Source organism: Agrilus planipennis, unplaced genomic scaffold (assembly GCF_000699045.2).
Source record: "Agrilus planipennis isolate EAB-ADULT unplaced genomic scaffold, Apla_2.0 scaffold13, whole genome shotgun sequence".
Taxonomy (NCBI): Eukaryota; Metazoa; Arthropoda; class Insecta; order Coleoptera; family Buprestidae; genus Agrilus; species Agrilus planipennis.
Genome location: NW_020439040.1, coordinates 1,570,781 through 1,591,064, shown reverse-complemented (window position 1 = coordinate 1,591,064; position 20,284 = coordinate 1,570,781). Strand labels below are relative to the sequence as shown.

Below are 20,284 nucleotides of genomic sequence, written 5' to 3'. Positions count from 1 at the left end.
GTAATCCCCAAATTAAATATTTACTTGTAGGTCAAGCGCTTTATAGTATTTCATAGATTTTTATTATAAATGAAAGAAATTCTTATCGATTTTAAAGGGAGCTGTACAGTTCCCCGGCTGCATTTGACGTTAAGACCCATTTAAGTTAAGATGGCAGAACAAATTGACGAAACGTTCTTTAACGAAGTTTGTAAGGACGCACGGCAGTGGAGGCGTTTGAAATGGGAATTTTTCATCCGTTCTACCGTTGGGGGTTCGAGTGAAAGATGAAGTAATTTAGACGCTGACGCTGGCACCGCTATATGCGCACCAACCGACGCCTTTCGAAAAATAGACACCGAGACGGTTTTATTGAAATTTAACTCTCAAAACGACAGCGAGAGACATTGGAAACGACGAATGGTTTGTTAGCTCTACTATTGTCGCAATTATACTGCGACAACGACATATATTAAAATGTAAATGTGAAGCGAAGAAGTTTTGACAATATTGTTGACACAAAATAAAAAAGTCATCATTATAAGGTCGTCCGTCCTAAGATTGGTTAAACACGCATCTCCCCTTTTACTTATCCTGAGCTAATCTTCGCATTTAACTAAAACTAAAACATCCCACATCCTTAACTATTTGTATAAAGTATTCTAATCTATAGTTATGACGTTCAAAACTGGCATGGTTCGTATTAAAAAACAGACGTTGTAATATATATATAATATCGTAAACATAGAAAAGAGATGTCAGGCAGGAATTGCAGCGGACACTAATAAAGAAAAAGGAATAACATTACAACTATTACTCGGACTTTAAAGAATGTTCAACATTCTCAGGAATTCAGGAAAGCAAAGACTCTTGTTTAAGGATATAATTCCAAATAGGCACTTATAAAGCCGACCCTGTTCTTTTACGTACCTAAGCAACCTTTAACCGCTGCACCGCTTACTATTATTCGGTTATCTCTTTTCATTTTGTCTGTACTACTCATGAAGCATTTTCTAACTAACAGCAAATGACTACAGTCCCAAGTGGAATTAAGAAAAAAAGATAGGTTCATTCTCACAGATAATTTATTGGGGACTTTTGCCAATTTTGATCGTCCCAACTTTAAGTCCACCTTTACTCCTCTTAGCTCCTCCTTCTAATACAGTCGAACCTGGATAAGTGAGAGCTCAAGGGACCGCGATCTGTTTCTCTTTTATAGAGGTTTCTCACTAACCCGACTTTCTAGCTTACAGAGTTACAGGAGGAATTTGTCTCACTTATAGAGGTCTATAAAAATGCGATTCGACAACACATTGAGTTTTCGTTTAGACATTACGAGGAAGTACAGGACCTTTCTTCGTAACTAGTTTTATGAACTGACTGTCATAAGATTGATAAACAAGTCGGTACGCACATTTGGCTATAATAAAATAATAAAGACTTACTCGGTCATTCGAAGATTTGGTCATTCGAATGAAATAAGGGTCTTTTGAAATTTAAGAACGAGTCATAAAATATCACAAGTAAACTGTCGCTTATAGAGGTATAAACAAGTAGCAATCTCACTTAAACAGGTTCACGTATGAAAAATGACTGTCACTTATACAGGTTTTATGTTTCTCACTTATAGAGGCTTTAGAAGGGCAAAATGACGGGACCTGGCAAATACTCTCATTAATAGAGTTTCCTCGTTTACCCAGTTCTCATTTATCCAGGTTCGACTGTATATCTCTAACTAGCTCTTCATGCCTGAAAAGGTGTCCTACCAACCTATATCGTCTATTTCGTATAGACTTCCATAAAGTCCTCTGTCTCCTATTCTTTCCAATACCTCTTCATTTCTAACACGGTATCCTCATTATTCGTTTGTAAATTTGATGGAACAAATGGAAAAAAATAACCTTGTTGTTTAGGCACATGTCTAAATTCAAGTGAATGGTACGTACAAACATCGATGTCGTACATATCGGAAATCTTACACCTTACGCCACACTGACAATGTTGTACCACATACGTACACTCAATACAGTACATTCATACTACGTACACCCAGGCATCCATGCTCAGCACCTGCTGTATGTATAGGTAAGTAATACGTGTAGCGATTCTTTGAAGGTATTTTGTATTCAGACGTTGCATTGCGAAACCGTGTCGTGTATTCTGCAAGTTGTTCTCTATTTTTGCCCAGGATTTAGTCGTAAGCCTTTCCGAAGAGTAAAACAGGGGAGTGCATAATTTCGTCAAAATCCGCTAAATCCGTTCAATATTGAACAACGATGAACGTGTATCGGTTATGGAAGAAAAACAGCTGAGTCATCTTGGCATAATGGTCTAAATTGTAACTTCAACGAGGCTTCCTCTATAACACTATACGACTTTTTTCAGATATTGTGGTGTCTTCCAAACGGTTAAGTTTTCCAATTATTACAACAAGTAAAGAAAAACGGATAAAAGTAAAACTCTCTTCCTTTACAGAATACCTCATAGATGTATGAGGCTCGTCATCATCATAAGGTCGTCAGTTCTAAGACTGCTGGTTGGACGGGCAACTCCACTCTTTCCTATCCTGAGCTAATCTTCGCATTTCTCTAAAACTATAGGGTTGTTCGGAAAGTCATTTCGTTTTTTTTTTTTGTGGAAATGAAAGACAGTTTTCGTATAATAAACAAATACTTTATTAAATTATATCTTGACCGTTCTGGTCCAACACCTTTTGCCATCTTTCTGGTAGCAGCATAATTCCACGCTCATAAAATTTTTGGTCTTTGCTGGCAAAAAACTGATCGAGGAGGTTTTTGACCTCCTCATTTGAGGTGAAGGTTTTACCGTCTAAAAAATTTTGGAGTGACCGGAACAAATAATAATCCGATGGTGCCAGGTCTGGAGAATATGGTGGGTGTAGCATTGTATCCCATTCAAGCTGTAAAAGCTTTTGGCGAGTGACCAAACTTGTGTGAGGTCTCGCGTTGTCTTGGTGAAACACTACACCTTTCCTGTTGATTAGTTCTGACCTTTTCTGTTGAAGTGCATCATTCAGTTTGTCCAGCTGATGACAGTAGACTTCCGAATTAATCGTTGTGTTATCCGGTAAAAGCTAAAAAAAAACGATTCCTTTAAAATCCCACCAAACAGACAGCATCACCTTTTTTTGGTGAATATCGGCTTTGGAAATGGTTTGAGCCGGTTCATCTTTTTTGCTCCATGACCTCTTGCGTTTGACGTTGTTGTATACAACCCATTTTTCGTCCCCAGTGATGATGCGCTTCAAAAACGGATCATTTTCGTGACGTTTGAGAAGCGAATCGCAGACGTCAATGCGGCGACACAGATTTCTCTCTGTGAGAACATGGGGAACCCATACATCGAGCTTCGAGGATAATCCCAGGCCTTTCAAGTGGTCATAAACTGTTGAATTTGATAAATTTAACCTCAATCCGATCTCACGTGTTGTTATTCGCCGGTTCACATCAACTAATGCCTTTATCGCGTCTTTATCAGCTTCAACCGGCCTTCCCGAACGTGGTGCATCTTCGACATCAAAATTGCCGGATCGAAATTTAGCGAACCAGTTCTGGCACTGGCGTACTGTCAACACACCTTCTCCATACACATCAGTCAATTTCTTTCTGGCTTGAACAGCATTTTTACCCTTTCTGTAGTAAAACAGTAAGATATGTCGAAAATGCTGCTTATCGCTCTCCATATTTAAAAGGGCACCAACCAAAAACTACTGCGTAGAATTAATTGGAATTTTTCACACACAAGCCTTGCTATATGAGCTCTCAAAGCGTATAAAAATTATACGGCTTAAATGTGAAGTTGGGTGCAAAAGAATACAATTAAATCCTCTGTCGGGAAAAAACGAAATGACTTTCCGAACAACCCTATAGAACAACCCACATCTTTAACTATTTGCGAACAGTAATCTTATCTAGGTCTACCCCTCCTAAGTCCCGTTTCTGCCTCTAACATGCCTCTAACTAAACCTGCATTGATTCTGTTGCGCACTGTGCGTCCAACTTATGTTCCTGTTAACGTGCCAAAAGAATTATACTCCAAAAAACGAAAGTCTGGAAAGGAAACGTGTGGACAATTACATCTGCAAACTTCACCACATCTTCACTTTTATTATTATAAAAGGCGTAACCCATTACTAGACCGTTTAGACCTTTTAGATTGTCGTACAAAAATAAGTACGCACCAACCCGTGGCCGCGTAGCATTACCGTGGAGATCGAGATGGAATCTGATCCGTATGTTTCTGGCAGAACACGGGGAGGAATTGAGGTGAAGTAGTGAACGGTCGAGAGTCTAATAACAACTCTCATTTGAATGCGTAAAGAGGCACGTTAACCTCTTTCGAAAGTTCATAGCACCCGCGGCACGTAGTAAGTATAAAAGTTTGACTTCTTTTCGTATGTGTGGGGAAGACAGTGGATAAAACAAAAACCTTTGCATAGAAGTCCTTCTATTTGCTTAAAACTGAATTATATCCGCTTCATTATGAATTTGGAAATTTGCTGGAAGAAATAAGACTTCCTAAAAGGTTCGAAAAAAAAAAAATAATCATACTTTCTTGTTAATTTAGTCAATGTGCCCATGAGTATTTCTACTGTGGACCTGATTGTGGTGTAGAAAAAAACTTTATAAAACTTTTGGGTGTTTCATGCCACTAATGCTGGTGGGCTAGCAGTCCCTTCGGACTACGCCGGAAGGTCGGGAGGAAGGCCCTCTTCAATAATGAATGAATAATTATCTGTGGGATATCACTACCCCAGTATTTGCCTAAGTGAACCAAAGAAAACAACAGAAAAAATTGAACCAAGGCAGATGGACCTGGAATCGAACCAGTCATGCCGCTCAGTGGGGGACTCTGGATTCATACGAAGNTTGTTAATTTAGTCAATGTGCCCATAAGTATTTCTACTGTGGACCGGATTGTGGTGTAGAAAAGGACTTTATAAAACTTTTGGGTGTTTCATGCCACTAATGAGACGGACGAAATGGAAATAAAAGAGAATGAATAATTATCTGTGGAATATTACTGTCCCAGTATTTGCCAAAGAAAACAACAGAAAAAATTGAACCAAGGCAGATGGACCTGGAATCGAACCAGTCATGCCGCTCAGTGGGGGACTCTGGATTCATACGAAGATATAAGGAATCTTGAAGTTGCGTAGTGTGATAATTAGCTGATGGACATCAGCGAAGATTCGGCCACATCCTCCTTGAAGCTGACAGACAACGTGCTGTAAGGCCAGTACAGATGCCCTTACCGATATGGTTAACCTGATGATAAGAAAACAACCTCTGTGCGATCACCGATATCTTTGAAAGGCATGAAAACCACAACATACAGAAGCAGAGCTGTTTAGGGCAGCTACGAGGCTGAGAGATACTCGGTAAGAAAGAACATTGCGAAGTCGATGTCACCCAGCGAGGGATGCTCCGGAGTAACTCATTGATAGTCCACATGCTGGGTTGTACCGTCAGTGCACCCGATGCTGCTCAGTTTCCGATCTTGAACAGCTGAAAATTTGGATAAACCCGATCGGAAGGTTACTCGCCTGGTTAGCTATCAGGCAACTTCGTTGGCTTCCTAAACCCAATTCGTCTGACAGAGAGGAGACCCAGGGAGTACTCATCCTGGTACAGTGTACGGGTTTGGCTTGTGTATAAGCAATAAGGGAGGTGTTGAACATTAAATTGTGATCTAATAGACCATCTAAATTCACACATTGACTATATTTTTCGTGTAAAGAATTAGTGGTGAATAAAATTTAAGAATCTTACAGCGATGAATATGAATTTGAATGGAACAGTTACAACAAATTATTGTTGATTATAATCTCTTCTTATTTTGAAGAGATACTTGGCGATGATATTGTAAGCAAACTCTTTTATCTTTAGAAATTTCTCGCCACAAATAGTCCTCTGTACGTGTCGCATACGACCAATTAATAATGTCCTTTAAACAGGAACAAGAAAGGAGTAAATGCGACCAATGTCGGTCAATCTTTTTGTCCGGTTATTATTAAAGGCATCGGCTGGCGGTGGCGTTCGCTTTTTGCAATTTCAATCTCGCCGAGTATGTAAACGTATCCGGGGCGTGGACGCGAACGGAACAGTTTCGCTTTGGCGCTTTTTGTTCTCCTCTTATATTACAATTTGTCAAAAAGCAACCGCACTAACGTACACATTCAGCTGTACGTGTACGCCGGCTAACGCGCGGTTATACGTTGATTCGAAGGTGTCGTACCAGCACACGAGTAAGTAAATAACGAGAGTGCAAAAAGGGACGCCATAATATGGAACGTGAACAGCTTTTTTGTTCCAGAGAGAACACGCTCTCCCGCCTGCGCCCGTCAAAAGGAAATGGAGGACAAGAAAGAGTAATCTACACAAACCATGCGGTCGGTTTTTGCGCCGGGAGCGCTCTCCTCGAACGTGTGTGTTTGTGTATGTTCGGATGGAGATGGTGTGTTCAACAGCAAAAGGCTGCCTTTAATTAAAGCCACTATTACGGCGAAATGGGCCACTCAGCTTCCCACCGAAAGGAGCACACAAAGTAAAGACGAATAAGAAGAAAAATAAAACAAAGAACACGAGAAAAAGGAAAACGTTATTAGGGTTGTTTTTGTTATTGTCGAATCCAAGACGCTATTGAAGGAATAACCAGCGGCAGTATTACAGATTCTGTTCTTAATTAACTGTCTTTTACGTTTAATAAATAGTTGGGTCAAGACGTTATTTTTGGAGAACTACTAATAAATATATTTAACTAGCGACCCGCCCCAGCTTCGCAAGGGTGCAATGCTGATACTAAATATATTTTTGTTTTGTTTAGATTATTATCGAGAAGGGGAAATCTTCAAAAGATACCCCCTGAACATATTAAATATACTACAGAATGTCTTTAGACAATACAAACTGGCCTACCGGCCGGTACCGCCGCAACCGCTATGTCCCTGCATTTTAAGTCTGAAATATCTTCGAAAATATTCATTTAAATTACATGCTGTAAAGGGTCATATTGAGCTATATTAAATGCACAATGTATTTAAAAGTACTTAATTGGATAAGAATTAATGCTGTATTGCTTACAATCGCTTCGTAAATAAGACATTATTTCTCATAAAAAGTAAAGGATAAAAATGGTTATTGTGGGTTATCCCTAAGAGATAGACATATACCATCGCGGACTTTTTTGTAGACCCTTTTAAGATGTACAATATTGTAGTACATTATTTTGATCTATTTCGTAGGGTTCAGTCAGCGTTTGCAATGTAAGCGCAAAAAATGTGTTTATTTACGACATCACATTAGAAACTTCTAAAATTATCAGTGTTTCCCTACTATATTATGCATGTATTATACATATAAGCCTTCCTCTTGAATCACTCTATCTTTAAAAAAAAAACGCATCAAAATCCGTTGCGTAGTTTTAAAGATTTAAGCATACATAGGGACAGACAGCGGGAAAGCGACTTTGTTTTATACTATGTAGTGATATGGATATTGCGATATTGGTCATTTTTGATGGCGACTATTTTCGTTAATTTTTTGAAACTGGCATCTAATTTTACCTTAACATCTGTTGAATTAAAAGTAATAAAGTTAATACTGTCAGTTAATTCGTTAGATTATGTTTTTTATTTTTGGGAAGTTACCATTAATTTTAGAAATGCGTGTTTGCCTGTTATAGTCGTATTCTCCAGATTTCTAAAAATTGCTTGTTTACTTGACAAAGATAAAGTACAAACAGTATAACTCTGTTCCTAGAATCCAAGATATATCATCCTCCTACACGTGTAATAATCTTCCTTTTCCAATGAAATTGTGTTGCTCAGACAGAGTTTAATTTCATAACTTTTACGTAAAATAATAACTGCAAGAAACAATGCTAACTGCGATCAAGTCTCACGTAGACCCTTCTTGTTCAATACATTGACATTTATTTTCAGTATTATCTTCAAGAAAATGTTAGACGGACTTTTCAATCATTTTCTCTCTTACCATTATTACCAAACGTCAGGTTTCTCTGTTATAAAAACGAAAAAATGAGAAAAATTTTGGTTTTTCTGCAGTGGTCCATGGAATTGAGACATTTGGTGATTTATTGTTAACGGAATTATTATTATTGGTGATCATAATTGAATTTCTAAATGTCAGCTCGGCCGTTATAGACCAGGAACTGCAATAGAATTAGAAAGAACTTGTACTACGGACAAACTTCCTCGGTCCGTTCCGAGGCTGTTTGTACTCCATCCGTGTTGAGTTGTAACTTCCAAAAGGGAATTTGATTTGATGTCATACTTGCCTCGTTTCCGACATTTTATCAACCATTATATATTAAATAAATATGAAACGAAATAAAATGAGGCGTTTGACAGGAAGCCTCTGCGTTCTTTGACTAGGTCGACTTCGTTCGAGGTTCTCCAGGAAATAAACCAGAAAAATATTCCACGTGTTCGTGCTCATTGTCCGATTAATACGTTAGGGCTGATGTCGTATTATATGAAACAAGTTGCGGAACATTGAATGACACCGATCCTTTGGCCTTCTTGCTTGGACTTCTCACGATGATACACCCCAGTTTAAACCTCCTTTTCATCCCCCCCCCATTGGAGTGAGAAAGATGGTAAATTGCGGTATGTTTATGCCTCGTAATTTGCTATGTGTTCCAAGGAACGGAAACACATGGACCAGGGTAGACGTACCCGGAATCTATCCGGTATTCTTCCGTACATAAGCAGTGGTCTAAACCTCTAGACTTTGGCTCTCGGTGGCTGTATTGAAATCATCTATAGTTATGTATAATCCCTTCAGAACACTGCACACCCTCCAGCAATATGACCTGGTGGCCACCCCAAACCTAACATTATGGTTGCCCCATTTGCGGTAACTTTCCATGTGTGCATAATACAATGAGACGTGATGCAATCGGGTCTACGTGACGTAAATCGGTTTTTGGGCTGAACGGACAATACGTACCTATATATAAATCGAGGGGGTCATCATAGCGGTTACCACGAAGCGAATGACCAGGAGTCCGATGTGTCTCTCGTTCAAAATAGGTATGTGGTTTGCATTTGTGTATGTGTGTCTGTATGAGAGGTGAGGGTGTTGTGCCTACATTATCAGATCAGACGTCCCTTTGTTGTGATGACATCGTAGAATCGATGAGAACTGATGCGTGACACGGTTAGTTCACTTCTGGCCGCAACACCTATTAAAGATGCGATGGTGCGCGATGACCTGATGGGCTTTATGCTATGCAAATTGTCGGGAAACAGAAGACTTCCTATAGTATTGAACGAACAATTTTATTAACAATACTTTTATTAGAAAATCTTTTGATATTCGTCAAGCAAAAAGAACAATCTAAAATCAATGAGTCAGTTAGTGGCGCGTCATCGGATCCTGTGGTGGCACTACAATCTGTATTTATTAATTAACCGATTAATTTCCCGATCTCAGCCTACAGATCTGTAGTTTATTAATAGAAATTGACCAGCATAACTCTGCACTGTCAGTTTTTATGGAAACATGGAAAGCGAAGGACTTGCTAGAGTCGCTCCTGAGTACATTAAACGATGGGATATAAATTTATTTATAGTAAACGTTTTTATCCTATTTCCGAAATATTCCACTATTCAAATATTCAAAAGAACGCTCTTGGTTTGGTATTGTTGTTTGTGTAACGGTAACTGCATGTAAATTTGCCCGTTGTTTAACTACTCCACCACGAACAACGTCATCTTGCTCTCATTATTAATTCATCCAATTTTCGGTTCATCCCGTGGAGAACATTTTATTTTCAGACGGCCCTACAGTTTCCATTTAAATTGGTCCATCAGGGAAGCCCACGTATGTAATTCAAACTTTATTTTATCATCGTTCCACGTAAAATGAAAGCGTTTTTCTCTGTTTTCCTTTTTTTTGTTATTGCCACTTATAATTACGAGGTTCGTCCTAATTAGATGACACGTTTCGTTATGATAGAGGAGGCTAACAAAACCGCACGTTGTTAGCCACGAAACAGTGGCGGCGCGAGAAAATTTCAGACAATACAAAAATATTAATTAATTGCCGTTTATAATTCTTGTTCCGCATACACACTTGCCTCACATTGCTGTCAACACAGCTTGTTTAATAAGTACAGACCAGTAGTAGAAATTTATAGCGTGCTGATGAGAACTAAAAGGCTCAAAATTGAGCTCTGTATCTGGCAGATTCGATTCATGGAAGAATTATGATTCGGGCTGAGGGCCGTGGTCTAAATGAAGTGAAAATACGAGACGATTCTAATTAATTATGTATTTTCACAAACATGTTCAGCAGTATCGCAATTAATCCCGGCGCCGGTTACGATATAATTTTTCCTCATGAAACGCTTGTTAGATGTCTTAGAGCGCTAATTAGGTACCTAATTTAGACGTCCGTCTGTCGGTTCACTGACGCATTGTTTCGCTAATTAATTAAATCATTCCTTGCACGTACCCGCGTATGGAACCGTGGCGGCGCAGAGAGCAAAACTGACGTGAGTGACGCAGGGCTTACGGTTTCCGTGACTTTCGGCGAAGTTGCGTGACACTTTCGAATATTTTAGTAAGCGCGGGAATCACATCACGGATCCGTTAAATTAAATTGTAACATATTCGACTCGGTATCTTGATTAATCAAACGAAGAGATTCCTCGAAAAGTTCATTACACTTCTAACCTCTAATTTTATCGTCAAGTAAAAGTAAACCAAATCAATTGTTTTTAGAAAACAAACTGAACGAAGTTAGAAGAGTTGCTATTTTATTAAATATGTCAACTTTTGTTTGAATCTTTTGTCAATCTTTCGAACATATCTTATTTTTGATCTGATAGTAGCGCCAGTTTGACCAAACTACTCGACTATATTCGTTTCCAAATTGTTCTGGATCCAAGTCGCAAATGTGATCAACTTTGCAGAACAATAAAGTCTTCATCTGTGTGTTTTGTCTGCTACGGCAGAACATATCGATCGTTCTAAAGATTCGATTTAAATATTTTGTTTGTGCAATACAGTAAACTTTGTTGAATGCAAATAATAACTAAATAGCAATTAAATTTTATTTAGTTTAGCTACAGTTACTGTTTCTAGCGTACGTGTCCACTACTATTGCCGAAGAAACCGTCTTACTATTTGATTTTTTACGTTTCATACAACAGTAGTAACAGAAAGTTTGGTAATCATAAAACTTGTTTCGAAATCGCGATCCGCGTCTGGCAGTTTCGACAGAATACAGACCACTTCGAATTATTTTTATTCGATTAAGCTAACGTGCCTATCACGTTGAGGTTGGCTACGCCGGAATTCGTTTTCAACAAGTAGATATCCACACAAGTGGACCTTGTTGGACCATACGTAATCCTAAAATGTAGCATCGTACTACAGATGGCGTTTACCGCGCCATTTGTACTATTTTCTAAAACATACTGTTTATAGTTAGACAGATTCCTTATTGCGTCAAAATCCAATCAAATGTAGCGAACGACAAAAATTGGTCGAATTAGAATTCAATTACATTTACCTACTTGAACTAGTTTTAAAAATTAATTAAAAGAATATTTAGGGCGTTCAGTGAGGCGTATGAAATTTAAATTTGAGGGGTTTTTAATGATAAAGGCGAAAAATTCGCGTTCTAAATTTAGTTATCGACAATTACGGTGTTTAGTTACCACGGCGAGCTTGTCCGCCATTTGCTTTCGCTAATGAAACTAATGAAGCTTGAGCCCGGGCGCGAAAGTTTATTTTTTAAAAAGTTGGATCGTGAAACGCGAAATAACGCGCAATTATTCCCGTTATAGGTGCTTGAAAAAGCACAATTAGTTTGATTTATCTCCGCGTCCGTTGCTGCTGCACTAAAAATTTTAATTTCGCACGATCCCCACCCTCTATCTCTCTCTACATTCCGTTAGTTTATCTGCGTTTGTCTCATTCCAGTTCGAATCCTCCGTCCCACTGCACAGTTCCGACATGATTAACGCCAGAGCAAACAGTGGCGTTAATTAAATATAAATTATATCGGCAAAGAAGTAGTTTTTTTTTCCGAGAAATTCCGCAATACGTATCTTTAAGAACTTCAGCAGCTGTTGTTCTAGCAACTCATTGTACTAAGCCTTAAATTAAGGCATGCATGTAGGTACCTATACGTTATTAAGGTTTAAATTAATAATATCATACTATGTTTATTAAAGTTCTACAAGGAAAGTTTGAGGCTAGAATCAGGAGCCGTCCTGATGGATATGGTATGTCTTGGAAACAATATGTACAGGAAATTGGATGTCTTGAACGGAAGTTCGGTTACCAAACAACTTGAACGGGAATGGCCCGAAACCAAAACTTGGTCAGCCATGTATTACTGAACTTTGTTGTAAAGGATTGCATAGGTACGCGTAATGCGATCCAACAGCAAGAAAAATAATCACTTTCATCTCATTGTCAGATAAAATAATTTTGGGCAGAGAATTACTTTAGAATGGAGAAACTTTTAGGTTGATATCCCAATCTCAAAACTCACAAAATTCTATTTTTTTGCTACGTGAATTAAAAGGACTAAACAGTCAATGGGTTGGCCATTTCTGAAGAAGCTTTTGTTAAGTTAAAGTTAACATATTTTCCTTTATTTTCGGAATGACAATCATCATTATCATAAGGTCGTCAGTCCTAAGACTGGTTGGACTTAACTATTTGCGAACAGTAACCTAATCTAGGTTTACTTCTACTACTCTTAACTCTTGTTTCTGCCTCTAATATGTCTCTGACTAGAGCTTCACGCCTATTTCTTATTGACTTCCATAGAATCCTCTGTTTTATTCTTTCTAATACCTCTTCATTTCTAACCTTCTCTATCCACGGTATCCTCATCATTCGCCTATAACACCACATTTCGAACGCGTCTAACCTTTTCTTTTCCGCCGCGCCCATCGTCCATGTTTCGCACCCGTACAGCGCCGCGCTCCAAACATACACCTTTAACAATCTTTTTCGAATTTCTAAATTAACCGTTCGCGAGCATAAAAGTGACTTATTTTTATTGAAGGCGACTCGACCCTGCACTATCCTCTGCTTTATATCCCTACTACTTCTTCTGTCCTGACCTATCTAACTTCCTAGATACCTGAAATTACCCATTTCATCTAATCTTACGTGTCCAATCTTTATATTCGCTGTTTCCCTACTTTTTCTTCCCTTCCATGCCCGTATTTTTGTTGTACTTTTATTTATTTGCAATGACAGTAGACTTAAAATATATGTGCAGTTCTGTTCACATCGGTAATTCTTAATCGCGTAATAATTGGTTCATGGAAGTCGTTATAACCGAGAACAGTTTCCATAGAAAACGGCCACTTCTGAAAGTCGACGGCTCGGGTGGATGTCGACTCTGAAACTCAAGTCATTAGGCCAGTTTGAAAACTATGTTTCAGCCTGAAGTACTCCGCTGTTTACCTCAAAAGTTTAGTCTCTACTTCGCCACGTATAAATTGCGACTATTTTCGAGTTGGTTAGTTGCCGCAATTTGTTACGACCACACAATTACAAAATTACTTTTCCAACAACTATAAATTGTCGACGGCCGAGGGCGATAAATACAATTTTAATATTCCAAACGATATAATTAAATGAAATACAAAATACTCACGCACTTTTCTTATTTTGTTGTTTGAATGATGGAAATGGACTACGAATTTTGAAGACATTTTTTAATACAGGGCAGTACAAATTTCTGGAAGAAAATTCTAAACAAAAAAACCTATGGAGTCGACAATTAAATTAGACTCAGACACACGAAGAACTGGTGAGAGACATATTAGAAACAGAAACAGGAGTATTAGAACGGGCAGATGAAAACAGATTAGATTGGATAGACGTATGTATGATTTAGGAAAATGCGAATATTGTCTACCCAGGATTACCAGCGAATGATGAAAGTATCGTGGATAGAGAAGGTTAGAAATGAAGAGGTATTATACTTCGTTTACTTTCTGTAGCGATGTGACCTTCAATTTGACCGGCGCAAATTAGAAAAAAATAGCACTAGGCCAGAAAAGGAAGGAGACAACTCTCGGCCAAACTCTTAACCGGTGAGAAGCGTATAATCCGTACAATACTGCACGGAAAAATTGACCATTTTATCCACTACAATTGCATTGCTCAAATGTGCTGTTATTGGTACCATTTACTACTGAAAATATCAAAGAGATGTTTATTTATATTTGAAGATATATTAAAGACTTTAACGCTTGTTTTCGACTCGCACTAACTATTCATGATTGAACAAAACTTTTGGCAGGTACTGTATGAAAAAGTATGTTTAATGAACAAGAGTCGAGAGTATAATGAGCTTTTTTCTCCCTACCTACGATTTTGCTAGCGCGCATCCAAGACATTGGAAGGGGCACATCGCTAGATGAAGTAAATTAAGTATAAAAACAATGGGAAAACAGAGGACTCTATGGTTGGTAGGACACCTTTTCAAGCATGAAGGGCTAGTCAGAGACAAATTAGAGGCAGAAACAACAGCAGTTGAGAGGAGTAGAGGTAGATTACTTCAGCAAATAGTTAAGGATGTAGGATGTTCTGAGAGGTGCGTGTCCAACCAGTCTTGGGACTGACGACTTTATGATGATGATGGTACCTCAAGGGATTAAAAAGATCATGAATTCTTGAAGTCGTTAAACCTGTTCAATTTTGAATTTGCTACTAAATTGTATCACAAGGTGTTTCTTCAGGTGAGTTTTATATGAGACCGGGGTAATAAAAGCGCTTTTAGAGCCGAAGGTTATGCGGGGGTAATACGTGTAGGTACGCCCCGTCCATGTTTATGTAGTGAGTATATGGTAAATGTAAAACTTGTCTGCTTTTGCATATTATGCAAAGTTAATACATTCTCCCTGGATACAATATGCAGTTGCAGTAAACACAAGCGTGCCAGGCCGCTACGTGCACTAGGTTTAGGCAATACGTTAAGTGCACATCTGGACGTTACCTTAATAATAACTATTGTTTATCATAACGTCACAAATGTTAAGCTTCCATTTTCCAATGCAAAATACTCTATTTTAGTAGACGGAGTCCCATCCGGAGAGCTTATATACAGTGTACATTTGTTATCGTTGCTGCAGGACATTGCGTTTTATTATCAGACTAAACCTACATGATCTATAGGTATCATCGTCTGAGATATAAAAGTAATGTAAAAATTAACTTTTCACGTCCATGAGCCAAATTAATTTAAATTACGCTAATGCTATCTTTTATTATTACGATAATATCCATCAGTATCATTATATTTTCTTAAAACACTAGGTAGAAACTAAAGCTTCAATTAGTAATTACGCCAAGCAGAAGGATAATGAGTGACAAAGAAAGAAAAAGAAAGAAAGGGACACTAATAATAATTTGAACAGGAACAGGAAGGATTGAAAGTATGAATAATTACCCCTAAATCAATTTAATTGTGATTTCGCCTGGTTTGGTCCTTCGAGCCGGATCAGTATCTATATTTTCTTAAAACGCTAGGTAGAAACTACCTTCTTCATCCACAGTATTTTTAACATCCTCCTATAACACCGCATCCCTTTTCTTTTCCTCAGAGCCCACATTTACAAAGAAAGACAAAGGCTCTCTAAATGGATAATATGTAATTTTTGTTATACAGTGTTTGGATAGCTAATTTTATTCAAGTCATTTCGTGACTGCTACTTATATTTTATAGTTAATTCTTTTTCTTTAAATTAAAAATTTGACAAATTGTATAAGTACCAAAAAAAAAAAAAAGAAACAGAGACAAGGAAGATGTGCTGTATCCCATTTAAATTCCTCCATTTATTTTCCGCAAAAATAAATGTCAGCGTTAAACAAACGCCAGTGAGTGTTTTGTTTCATCCAGCTGCTTCCCCGATCGCTTTGATTAATTTAAAAACTGGTTATTTTTTATTCAGTAAAACGCCTCGAAGCTTTCGAGAAATGATAAATGAACTACATTTCCGTGCTTTATTTGTCAAAAAAAAATAAATAAAAAATTTTGAGACTAGATAGGTAGGAAAAACATGCAATTACGTGTATGTTTTACATTTAACAACCTACTATACGGACATTCAAATTTCATTTGACACAAAATAGGAATTATTTATATAATTAAGCAGTGGCGTCGCCTCAATATTCATCGTATGGGTTAACAAATGAAAAATGAATAAAATTTTATTTCCATGAATACAGAACTTTATGATCTGCAATTTAGGAATCGTTGGGATCAAAAAAGGCTCGATAAAGTTGCTTTTTTTTACAGTTTCTTCATTTTTTATGGGTTTGTCGAATTGTTTCCGTTTTTTTTTATAACGTGGACGCACATAAGTGAAATGTTATTCCGAGTGAAACGGGACATAATAGATATGGTTGATTCCGTTGTACAATGTAATGCCATTAGGGTAACGATCTGTGTTTCCCCGGTCTCTATTGTGTGAATGTTGACAAGAAAACTGGGCAGCCAGCACAACGCTTCTACACGTAGAAATTACGCCAAGCAGAAAGATAATGAGTGACAGAAATAGAGAGAAAGAGACAGAGACAGAGAAATGAAAAGGGACAATAATAATAATGATAACAGACCCGCTTTGACAAGAACATATGCTAGGAAAGATTGAAAGTGTGTATAATAGGCAATTTCGGGCTCTTGTTTAATTAACCGTCTACGTCTAAATTAATTTAATTGTGATTTTGCCTGGTTTGGTCCTTCGAGCCGGATAGAGGATATTCCAGCAGTAAGAGAACAGCTCAACCAAATTGCAATTTAGACGAACCAATTGATTAATACGAAGACAATAACCAATTAAAAATAGAGGAAACTTGACTTACCAAGGACCGTTAATTGAATGGGTTTCCCGGCTACCACGAAGCCCATATCTTCCACCTCGCACTGCCATTTTCCGTCGTCTTCGAGTCTCACATTGTCGATAATCAAATTTCCGCGATTATCTAAAAGAAACCGATGCCCGCTAACCCTTTTATTGTTAATATTGTCCTTAAGGATGGTCTGGACTACTTGGCCTTCTTTCAGCCACACGCTCGTTGTAAAATTAACGTTCACGGTACATTCGAGTGTTAATTTAACGTGCTGTTCCGAATAGATTCGAGTGATGGACGACGCGTCCGAATCAGAGTTTTTAGGGGTGGTATCGAACGATCGACCGGATCGAAGGGCTGCCCTTACCGAACGATAATGCTGAGAAACGACCCCGTTGTGAGGGTGACGTGTTCGAACTGGCCTTTCATAACCTGAAACAAAGAAAGTTTCCGTTAGATTTTTATTCTATTAAAAAATATATATATAAATAAATAGACGATAGCATTGGAAAACGATATAAGAACACCATACCACCATCATACCAGTATCAAATTGCAAAAACCTCATTATTCAAAAAGTAGAAAATTATTTTTATTAGACTTTACCGTATAAGAATAACATTTAAAACTGTGTGTGATACAATGTAGCTTCTGAAGGAGTCATCAAGTGACGAAACAACTGTCAAAGCAATAAAAACCTGAAAGTTATAAACACAAATTTAATTTTACTCTATGAACATAACCAAGAGTGTTTAGTAAAGACGAATGTGAAGTCTGATGTGCAAGATTAATGTCAAGCCAATGAAGGTCTTCTCTGACGCTTTAAAAACTTCAGTAGCAGTAAATGCCCATTAGATGGCGATGCACCGCCTGTATTTGGATATTACGTCAACTCACACATTATAGAGAAGCGTGTTAGAAATGAAAATTTTAAGTGAGTATTAGGTGCAGGCACGTATCAGTTCATTTGTATGTATTCAGTATCAATTGGCTTTTATGTTTGTATATGTCTGTGTGTTTTCTTTCCGAAGGGTAGTCTCGATCGTCATCAGGGGCGAAAGACAATGTCATAAGCAAGCGACGATGTAAGTTGGGGTGGTTTATCGATTCCTCTGGTGTTGGGAAACTGTGAAGGGAAACGGACGATGGAACGAACGAAGCCTCCGTCGCATCGCGTCGCGTCGTGTCGGTCGGTTGGCGAGGTGGTTCCAAGTTAATATTTCTTATAGAAAACCGGGCAGAGACTCCCTGACAGGAATACCAAACAGAAATTTTTGATCATCTCGTTGTAATGTCTCGTATGTCCCAGCTTTCACCTTGCAGCCAAAATAAAAGGAATAAAAATAAACCGGTAAAATCACGAAAAACATATTTCATTGATCGTCGCAAAATTCTTCCATGCAACTTGTTTTCGTTTCAATTCGAGAAAAGCTTGTACATGGTTAAAGTAGTCTGGCCTAAAATTCAATGAATTTATGCCTTAACTAATATTGCATTTGCAATTTCGTTAAATAGTTACCCTAGACAAAATTTTCAATCTCTTCAGTCTCTCAGTCTTTCAGCGTCTCTGAGAGCGTCTCCCACAGTCTTTCACAGTCTCTCAGTTATTGCTTAGGTGTTTTTATGGATCTCTCACAGTCTCTGTATGAGAGACTCGAGCGATAAAATTGTTGATTCAGAGATTCGAGTCTCTCACAGAGAGACTGAATGAATAAAACTGAAAAATTGAGAGACTGGAGTCTCTCGTAGAAAGACTGGGATCTCTGAAATATGTTGAACTTAGAAAATTTTAACCATGTCTATCGAGACACCACTTATTGAGAGATTTGAGTCTCTCGTTCAGAGACTGAATACGAAATGAGGATCTCTCTATGAGCGACTCGAGTCTCTCGTTCAGAGACTGAATACGAAATGAGGATCTCTCTATGAGCGACTCGAGTCTCTCGTTCAGAGACGCTAAACAGTATTTTTGATGGTCTCTCGACAGTCTTTCTCAGCGACACCATAGAGACTCGATGAGAGACGAAGACTCGAGTCTCACTTTCAGAGACTCTGAGAGACTGAACATTTTTATTTCGGGTACAGTTAAAACTATTTATCCAAAACTGGAAGATAAAAAGAANTCTCAGCGACACCATAGAGACTCGATGAGAGACGAAGACTCGAGTCTCACTTTCAGAGACTCTGAGAGACTGAACATTTTTATTTCGGGTACAGTTAAAACTATTTATCCAAAACTGGAAGATAAAAAGAATTTTTTTTAAAATGTAGTTTTATGGAGAAGCATATTTTACCACTGGTAAACTTAACGGCATTTTGCGATAATTTGTTTTTTTGTAAACAACGTCACTTCCAACTATAAATTTTATAACAAATTAGCAATTTCCAAACATGTCATCGTTGTGGGCGAACAAGCGACGAAAGCTTAACGACAATAGACGCCCGCAGCTGTTGGTTGTTAAAATAAGGAGACTCTTTTATAACCACTAACTAAGATCTCGAGAGATGGCTTTCTAAAATTAAACTTTTGGGTTTTGTGTAAAGGAGAATTTAAATGAGCTATAGGTAGATAAATTGGGGTCGTAATTAACTGGGAAATTTTATGGCCAATTAAGAAAACGTTTTCAAGTTCAATTCAAAATAAAGTAGGTAGGTACCTCATTGTGTCACAAAAAGCTTTTTTTGAAAAGGGACAATAATAATAATGATAACAGACCCGCTTTGACAAGAACATATGCTAGGAAAGATTGAAAGTGTGTATAATAGGCAATTTCGGGCTCTTGTTTAATTAACCGTCTACGTCTAAATTAATTTAATTGTGATTTTGCCTGGTTTGGTCCTTCGAGCCGGATAGAGGATATTCCAGCAGTAAGAGAACAGCTCAACCAAATTGCAATTTAGACGAACCAATTGATTAATACGAAGACAATAACCAATTAAAAATAGAGGAAACTTGACTTACCAAGGACCGTTAATTGAATGGGTTTCCCGGCTACCACGAAGCCCATATCTTCCACCTCGCACTGCCATTTTCCGTCGTCTTCGAGTCTCACATTGTCGATAATCAAATTTCCGCGATTATCTAAAAGAAACCGATGCCCGCTAACCCTTTTATTGTTAATATTGTCCTTAAGGATGGTCTGGACTACTTGGCCTTCTTTCAGCCACACGCTCGTTGTAAAATTAACGTTCACGGTACATTCGAGTGTTAATTTAACGTGCTGTTCCGAATAGATTCGAGTGATGGACGACGCGTCCGAATCAGAGTTTTTAGGGGTGGTATCGAACGATCGACCGGATCGAAGGGCTGCCCTTACCGAACGATAATGCTGAGAAACGACCCCGTTGTGAGGGTGACGTGTTCGAACTGGCCTTTCATAACCTGAAACAAAGAAAGTTTCCGTTAGATTTTTATTCTATTAAAAA

At 38.1% G+C, this 20,284-nt stretch overlaps 1 protein-coding gene across 1 annotated transcript in view; it reads right to left on the bottom strand.

The window, feature by feature from the left end:
* The window catches only part of LOC108744257 (MAM domain-containing glycosylphosphatidylinositol anchor protein 1), a 214,076-nt gene that overhangs the window by 112,191 nt on the left and 81,601 nt on the right, over window positions 1-20,284 (bottom strand). Inside the window, exons 3-4 of the mRNA XM_025976780.1 lie at window positions 19,821-20,240; window positions 16,871-17,290 (exon numbers count right to left, since the gene is read on the bottom strand). Coding sequence (XP_025832565.1) covers window positions 16,871-17,290; window positions 19,821-20,240 — 840 coding nt within the window. The remainder of the gene's footprint in view (window positions 1-16,870; window positions 17,291-19,820; window positions 20,241-20,284) is intronic.